At 41.9% G+C, this 8,924-nt stretch overlaps 1 protein-coding gene across 1 annotated transcript in view; it reads right to left on the bottom strand.

Annotated features, from left to right (window-relative positions):
* Positions 1-815: 815 nt before the first annotated feature.
* The window catches only part of RTCB (RNA 2',3'-cyclic phosphate and 5'-OH ligase), a 22,638-nt gene continuing 14,529 nt past the window's right edge, over positions 816-8,924 (bottom strand). Inside the window, exons 10-12 of the mRNA XM_049627523.1 lie at positions 8,141-8,251; positions 6,431-6,550; positions 816-1,930 (exon numbers count right to left, since the gene is read on the bottom strand). Of these exons, the coding sequence (XP_049483480.1) occupies positions 1,823-1,930; positions 6,431-6,550; positions 8,141-8,251 (339 nt within the window). The 3' untranslated portion in view covers positions 816-1,822. The remainder of the gene's footprint in view (positions 1,931-6,430; positions 6,551-8,140; positions 8,252-8,924) is intronic.

The raw sequence follows: 8,924 nt of genomic DNA on the forward strand, positions 1-8,924 counted from the left end.
AACATCTTTAGAACAAGGAAAACAGTATCTGTGTCTTTCTTTCTGAACTCAAAATATTAACCATTACCCCCTATGGTCATTAACAGGGCTAAGCTCACTGCAAATGCGGAGGACAAGAAAAGCTTATACAGCAGAAATGCCATCGCATAAAGGATTCTCTGTAGTTCTCCTACCTGTTCCTCCTCTTACTTCTCTGAAGAGTAACTTTCAAAGCATCTAATAAAACTCAACATACGTATTTAAGATGATGCACAGCATTTCTTGCAATGACATCAGTTTTGGGAGGTGATCTTGCTTTGAATTAGTTTCAAATGACCTGTCACCAAGCAAGGCCTGGTTAGAGGGAGGGAGTCTACACTCCAACACGGTCTCACCTCTAGAGTCTAGCGCCTGCCGGAAGCCTGTTCCTCGTGTTGAAGTGCCGTCCAGTGCTCACCAGTAACCTGCATCCTTGTCAACAGTGGCTAGGCCAGACTGAAGGCGTCAGTAACCTAGAATTACTGCATTAAGATTCCTAACTGCTTTATTTTCAAACTCTACCATCAAAATATTTGAGTAAAGACATGCCGTGCTATTTCAGAACATCCATTTTTCAGAGGATGTCTACCTTCTCCAGCCTTCCAAACGGCAGCATGTACAAGATACTCTAGTGAGGGTTTTTATTACAAGTTGAAGGATGAGTTTTAGGATACGATATTTTGGAGTGAGTTGCTGAAAGTAACCTGCGAGAAAAATGAGGGAACAGCAACGCTAACCCAAGTGAATCAAGCAAAAATACTACCTGTCCTAGGCTATAAACTACTAAGCACAAAATATAAACAACATATTGTAACTTTATTAGATTTTTCTATTTTACTGGCTGTTTGGACTCAACAAAGAAAGGCCTTAGTAACCTGTAACTTTAACACCTCAGGTGTCACAGTACAGAACACAAAATCTGATTGGGTGGCACAAGACCAGTCAACCTGTCACACGGCACCCACTGACATCGCAGCTGTGGTCATGTCATGTTTTTATAATAATTCAATCACAAACATAAGACATTCAGTATTATGTGAGGGTTCTCTGCTGCTGCTGTGCAAGGCATCACCCAACAACAGTTTACTAGACCAGGCCTAATTAATGACAGATACCAGCAGGTGCCACTGTGCAGGGAAGTCAAAACTCTGCCTCATATTTAGAATGAGAAAAGTAGCAAGTCTATGAAAAACTATGTTCTCTTTTGGGCTCCTATTCCTACACCTCCATACACACTCCCTGCTCAATGTGTCCCATTATCCATTCATCTAATATCCACATAGGACTCCGCGGGTACTTTCCAAGTGAAAGCAGTGTTCAGGGTTTTGCTGGGTTCAGGGGAAGGGGGAAGATGTGTGGATAAATGGACAAACTGACAACAGGAGGAGGGCAAGGAAAACATTTCAAAACTCTTAGTTAATAGGATGCTCTTCACAACACCTCTCAGAATATAAACAGAACTTGGTGTAAACAGGTTCATTCTGATGAATAAAGACTTACAGGACTGAGTCAGGCAGTATCTTGGCCTATCTGCACCCCTCAACAGATTTTCCTAAAACCTGGGGGACAATCAGGGAGGAAGTATATCCACCCTTTCCAAAGGAGGGCAGTGGGACTCCTCCCAGAAGGTAATGTTACAACACTGGCTCCTGAAAGCAGCAGCCGCCCGCCAGCTACTTTGCAACAGGCAGTTATAGCTGCACAATTTGGAACCCGTCAGGTCTCGAGTCTGGCGTCTGAGGAGCATTTCAGTCCACCTCCATTCCATGAGAGGCAGTCGCGTTTGGCAGCTTCGGTCAGTGCTCTATCCTTTGATCACGGCAATTGGTCTCAGTTTAATGGCCTTCTTGCTGATCCCAGCATCATGGCAGGTGTTCACCACGTCGGTCACATTCTTGTAGGACTCAGGAGCCTGCAAGGGAGGAGTTAGACATCATCAAAGTCTATTAAAATGGAATCATTGAAAGCATTAAACTTCATGTGGGATTAAAGAAATGCACATTAAAGTAATACTGAGTATTCTTTTGTCTGTCAAATAAGGATTAAAATGATGAACGAGCTCAGTGTTGGTAAGGGTGATGGTAAGATAAACACTTCCATCCTGTTTTATATTTTTTCTGTAGTTCTCATAATTTCCCCATAGAACATATATTACTTGTATTACTAGGAAAAGCAGTAATTGAATAAAACATATACACCAATACCCGACAGAGAAGACACGCACCAAACAATCCTGTTAGTGGTAATTATCTATGGATGGTAGTTACTGGCCATTTTGATTTTCTTTCTTTATATATTTCTGCAGTTGTCAAAATTTCTGGAACGCACATATACTACCTTCACAATAAGGGAAAGTTCTGTTCAATGCATGTATATTACTGTCCCTGTATGTGCACACATTCATGTGTACACATGTACACACACACTGTTATCTCTGACTTTCCAGCAAAACCACCACCCACCCCTCCCACCTGGTCACTGTCCTGCCACCATGAGAACCAGTTTCCTTACACATACCCTTTCTTCCTGGTCATGTCAGCACAGACGCTCAGGCCTCCCGCTGACTCCCACAGGGCTCTGCACATAGCCCTTTCTAGCTCATGTCCCATTCCCTGCCAACTTCTAACTTCCCCACCACAGCCTCTGGAACTCCCTCCAGAGAGTCATGTGCAGAATCCTTTCCCTCTTCCCCTCTTCTCTGAACATTCCCTTTACCTTCCCATTCTTGCTGAAACACAGATCTCCCCTAGGGATATTACTTCCACCTCCAGCCTTCTGAAGTAGTAGCTGTTTTCCCTCCTAAATGGGGTCCTATCATTAGGCTCAGACTTGTTGTTCTTGATTCTTTCCAGACCATTCGTGCTCCTTCCTCCCTAAGTACTCTCAGCTTTGAGTCTCACAGTCATAACATTTTTCTACCCCTTCTTGATGTAGTTCCCTGCTAGACTCTGAATCACTCCCTAGCATTACCTGAAGATTTCTTGATCCTGGCTCAGTGTCCCTCTCTCCTGCTAATAATTCCAAAGGATTTCAGTATCTAGGAAGAGGATCCTTTCAGTATCTTGGCTTCTTAGTTCCGAGTTTTGCTCCTTCAAGTTTATTTTTAGAGAGAGAAAGAGAGAGAGCGAGCGAGCACGCACAAGCAGGGAAGAGGCAGAGAGAGAGGGGGAGAGAGAATCCTGCACTGTTAGCACGGAACCCAACGTGGGGACTCAATCTCAGGAACCGTGAGATCATGACCTGAGCCGAAATCAAGAGTCAGATGCTTAACCAACTGAGCAACCCAGGCGCTCCGAGTTTTGCTCCCTCAGTGCTTACCTTGGCCATTCACTCCCACCCAGGGCCATACCCCAGAACTTATCATTACCAGTGATCACAACTCCTCCATAATCTCAATTTCAAGCATGTCATGCTGGTGACGACAGCTAGGTTTCCAGCTCACTCCCCTCCTGTGCTTCATCTCCAACAAGACCTATAATCCTTTTGCAACACCCATAACAACCTTGCTTCTTTCCCACTGCACCGTACTTGCAAACCTGGTTAAAGTTAGTTCAACATCTATTTCATGCCTGCACCTGCACGGCTGAATGTAGTTGAAAAACGCCCCATCACTGAATTTAGCTCAAGTAGGAGCCTGCTGCTGTCCTGGCAACCACCCAAAACTTCCCCAGGCTGATTACTATTTCTCTTAAATGGTCATCTCCTACCTTCTCCTGCAGCCTTACTCCTAGTTGCTGGTACTACTTTCTATACACTGAAAACAAGAGAAACAGCCAGAATAGAATCTCCACAAACTCTCACCATATCCTCCCTGACTACCTGCATCCTACCTTCTGTCCTTTCATTAATAATTCATTATCTGAGCTCTTAGCAAAACCAAGCCCAACCACCTGCACATCCATCTCCTCTCCTCTACCCAAGGACACTGCTCCAGTAATTCCCCCTGCTTTCCTGTATTATCAATTTCTCTTCTAGAATATTCTCATCAGGGTGCCAGACCCTGTTACTCTTCTGCTCAAAATTCTCCAATGTCTTCCCATCATCTCACTCAGAGTAAGAAGAGCAAAAGTCCTTCTGTAAAGGAAAAGGCAAGGACCCACATCATCTGGTGCCCCCGCCTCTCTGACCTCATCTCCCTCGCGGTGGCCTCCTTGCTATGTCTCGAACACCCAAGCATAACCTCGCCTTAGGGTTTCTGCACATGGCTGTTCTCTGTGCCTGGAAAGCTTGCCCCTAGATCCCCACATATACCCACACGGCCCACCCCCTCACTGCCTTCAGGTCTTCACTCAAGTATCACCCTCTACACCCTACTTAAAACTACACCCACTTCTGATTTTTCCCTATCCCCATCCCATTTGTACTTTATAGCACTTACTGTCATCCAACACACTACATCTTTTACTGTGTGCTGAGTTTCACAAGAAAGGGATTTGTTGGTTTTGTTCTTTGCAGCACCTAGAGCAGCACCTAACTATAGCAGATGTTTAATAAGTGTTTCCCGAGTCAATGAAAAAGTCATACGCAAAACATGCAACTAAGGAAAATACCAACTGTTAATAGAGGTTATCTCTGGCTGGTGGAATTTTACATGGCTTGTTTTCTTCTTTGCATTTTCCAAAATCTCTTAATTAAACAGGTGTTATTCTTAAAATCAGAAAAAATTAATAGTTATTAAAAAATAAGGCTTTGTAATACTCTGTGACTCAACCTACTTTTGGGACTTCATTCTAATTATTAAAACAGCTGGAAAAAAGCTTCGTGCATGAAAACACACATTACAACTTAATTTATAATAGCAAAATCTGGAAGTCACTTAAATGTCAAATATGGGCAGAAACTCATGGTACTTAACTGGGAGACTATTTGGCAACCATTAATTAAATTATTTTAATGATTAAGTTATTAATTTGATCATTAAAATAACTTAATTAATTATTTGGCAATCATTAATAACTGTTTTATCCTTACAAGCAATACTACAGTAATGTGCTAAATTTAAAAAAGGACTACAAAATGTTTGTAAACTATGATTATAATTAGTTTTAAAAAAAGCATTTAGGGAAAAAAATGGCAGTCAGCACCCTAAAAAAGGAGGTAACAGTTGTGTTAAGGCACTGAGTTTCTGGATGACTACCTTTCTTTTAAACTTAAAAAAAAAAAAAAAGTTATGGGGCGCCTGGGTGGCTCAGTCAGTTGAGCGTCTGACTTCAGCTCAGGTCATGATCTTGCAGTTTGTGAGTTCGAGCCCCATGTTGGGCTCTGTGCTGACAGCTCAGAGCCTGGAGCCTGCTTCAGATTCTGTGTCTCCCCCTTTCTCTGCCCCTCCCATGTTCATGCTCTATCTCTCAATAATAAATAAAAAAAGTTGGGGCGCCTGGGTGGCTCAGTTGGTTGAGCGTCCGGCCTTGGCTCCTATCATGATCTCACAGTCTGTGAGTTCAAGCCCCGCGTCGGGCTCTGTGCTGACAGCTCAGGGCCTGGAGCCTGCTTCGGATTCTGTGTCTCCCTCTCTCTCTGCCCCTCCCCTGCTCATTCTTTGTCTCTCTCTGTCTCAAAAATAAATAAGAACATTAAAAAAATAAAAAAATAAAAAATAAATAAAGTTAAAAAATGTAAATGTTTAAAAAAAAGTTATGTTGTTTCTATTTCCAATATGTACATATCTGTACATAACATACATATAATTTAAACAAAATCTTGGCTCCCTTTTGAATCCGAACTATTTCCCTAAACATCTTACCCTTCCCTTTTCAAATGTGCTTTCAAATTTATTTTATTTATGTATTGTATGTATTTAGAGAGTGTGCACAAACATGGGAAGGGGGGGAGGAAGGGGGGGAGGGAGGGGGGGAGGGAGGGAGGGAGGGAGAGAGACGGAGAGGGAGACGGAGAGGGAGAGGGAGAGGGAGAGGGGGAGAGGGAGAGGGGGAGAGGGAGAGGGAGAGAGGGAGAGGGAGGGGGAGGGAGAGGGAGAGAGAGAGAGGGAGAGAGAGAGAGAGAGAGAGAGAGAGAACGAACATTTTAAACAGGCGCCACGCCCAGCGCGGAGCCCAATGTGGGGCTTGATCTCATGACTGTGAGATCATGACCTGAGCCAAAATCAAGAGTTGGATGCTTAACCGACTGAGCCACCCAGGTGCCCAGCTTTCAAATTTAAGTATACAGCTGTGCAAAAGAAAAGTTAAAATGAGTCAGCTCAAACAATTTTTAAAGTTTAACACGTAGAAAGGTAAGAATCATTCTTATGTATTTGGCTTATAATTAATCTCCACACAAAAGACAAAGATAAACTATAACTGAGGTTATTTAAAAACAAACAAATGTAATACAGCAATACTAAAAATTGTTCTGTGTAGTGGCATAAATCAGAGACAGTTTTATGCTGAATATTTATCAAAATTTCACTTACCTCTTCCATAACCAGTTTGGGCGAGGCAACGCGGATTGCGATTCCCATATCTGCCAGTTTGTCCAAGACATCCTGGAAATCTAAATTACGTCGAGATTTTGCTCGGGATAATGCACGGCCCTGGATTGGGGACAGAATGAACTTCACTTTATAAATTCTGAGCTACAATTTATGTTCAATTCCAGCAATTATTTAAGCCCTTGGGATTATATGCCTTTTCCTTGACTTCTTTTTAAATTAAAATAAATAAATAAATAAATAAATAAACAATCTTTTTCTGTATTCTTAACCTTATTAGGTGTCTTTTGTTACAAGTCTCATCATATCCTTCTGGAAAACAAATTTCCACCTATACAAAACATTCAGTATTTAAAGATTCAGTTTTGTGTTTCTAACTACTATTATTAATTCAATATAAATACATTGATTTTAATATAAACAGTATGTCTATTATCACAAAAACTTTATGCTTTGTGATTTAAAACAGTTTCTCAACATCAGCACTACTGACATTTTATTAAATGTTTATTTATTTTTGAGAAAGAGACTGAACATGAGCAGGGGGAGGGGCAGAGAGAGAGGGAGGCACAGAATCCGAAGCAGGCTCCATCCAGGCTCTAAGCTGTCAGCACAGAGCCCAAAGCAGGGCTCGAACCATGAGATCCTGAGCTGAAGGTGAATGCTTAACCAACGGAGCCACCGAGGCGCCCCAACACTACTGACATTTTGGACTAGATACTTCTTTGTGTAGAATGTTCAGCAGCATCCTTGGCCTGTACTAGAATGCCAGTAGCAAAGCTACTCTCCCTCACTGTGACAATTAAAAATGTGCTTCCAGGTGTTGCTAATGTATGGTGTGAGATGTGCTGGTTTTGATCACTGGGTTAAAATTAGGAATTGGGAGGCAGCTGGACATGAGAAAGGATCAGAGAAAAAGGAGGATTTAAATATTATTTGCGAAGGTCTGTCCTATAAAAGATACTTTAGTTTCCATTTTCTACTCCATCATGAGCTAAGCATTCTCATGGCTTAGAACAGGGGTTGGCAAACTGGTTTGTGGGCCAAATCTGGTCTACCACCCGTTTTTGTAAATAAAGTTTTATTGGAACACAGCAATCCCATTTGTTTATGTATTGTCTACGGCTGCTTTTTCATTACAATGGCACAAGGGAATAGTTACTACAGAGACCCCATGGCCCAAAAGTCTAAAATACTTACCACCTGATGCTTTACAAAGTTTACCGACACCTGACTTAGAATGAAAGAGGAGATATGGTAAATAGGTGTGTATGCAGTCTATGCCTGGGCTGTGATTTGCAAATCCCCCAAATCTTGAGTGGACCTATCTAGTAAGGAGCAAATTATGCAAATGACTAGGTCCAGTGAATCACTGAGATAAGCTTTGATGTAAGCTTGCATCAGTTAAAGTTATATCCGTTGTGCCGGTCTGACAATTTCTCAGTCTGGATTTTATAGACCTGCAGAGATGAGGAACAGTCCCTGGCGCTACAATGACTTCACTAAAGTAGAGACACTAGGTGACTTTAGTCAGTTCATTAGATAGTGTATTCTATGGGAATAAATTCAGGTAGAAAACAAGACAGACCCAAACTTCAACTTTGTTAATGCTCAAACACATTTACCTATCGAAATGCAAAAAGACGATTAAATGGAAGAGAGCATTTCTACCTAAGTTTCTGTTTTCCTTACCGCTCCGTGACAAGTTGTTCCGAAGGTCTCAGTCATGCCCTGTTCAGTGCCAGTAAGAACGTAACTACAGGTGCCCATGGTGCCACCAATGAGCACTGGTTGTCCAGTGAGCTGAGGATACACAAATCAAATATAATTTAGAAAAGCATGAGCTTTTTATGCCTGAGATTTACACTTCCTCTCACATTGTAGGACTGTGGGAAAAACCTGGGCCTCTAAATACATTGTTTTCACAACTGTATTATGAAATTATTTTAACTCTTTGATAATCAAGAGAGAAGTGGAAGGGAGTGAAAATGTGAGGGCCAGGAAGGCAGCAGAAGACACACAATGTAAGAGCAAAGCCAAATCCAAACATTTGGGGAAGTGTTATTAGGAAGAACCATCCCAGGGAATGCACTTGCCCTTTTCAAGCTCTGGTTTTCTCATCTGTACAATGGGAGCAGACTAAGGGCCCTTCTACCTCTATCACAGCCAGATAGCAAGAGAAGAAGAAAAAAAATTTTTTTTCTTTTAATTTTAATCTTGCTTTCCAATCATTCAAAGGCCTTGAAAAGATCACCTTTATGGAGTAAAATAATGTCCATGCAGGACGTTTTATACAGCCCACTGCAAGCAGATGATAGGGGGAGTCACTGCTTCAGAGAAGACTGGAAATCACTGTTCTCATGGATGACAGATTTTCTTTTCACAACTGCTGCCTTTCTCTTTATTATTTTTTTTAAGTTTATTTATTTAGAGAGAGAGAGGGAGAGAGGGAGAGAGGGAGAGAGGGAGAGAGGGA

The sequence above is a fragment of the Panthera uncia genome, chromosome B4 (genome assembly GCF_023721935.1).
Source record: "Panthera uncia isolate 11264 chromosome B4, Puncia_PCG_1.0, whole genome shotgun sequence".
NCBI classification, from domain to species: Eukaryota; Metazoa; Chordata; class Mammalia; order Carnivora; family Felidae; genus Panthera; species Panthera uncia.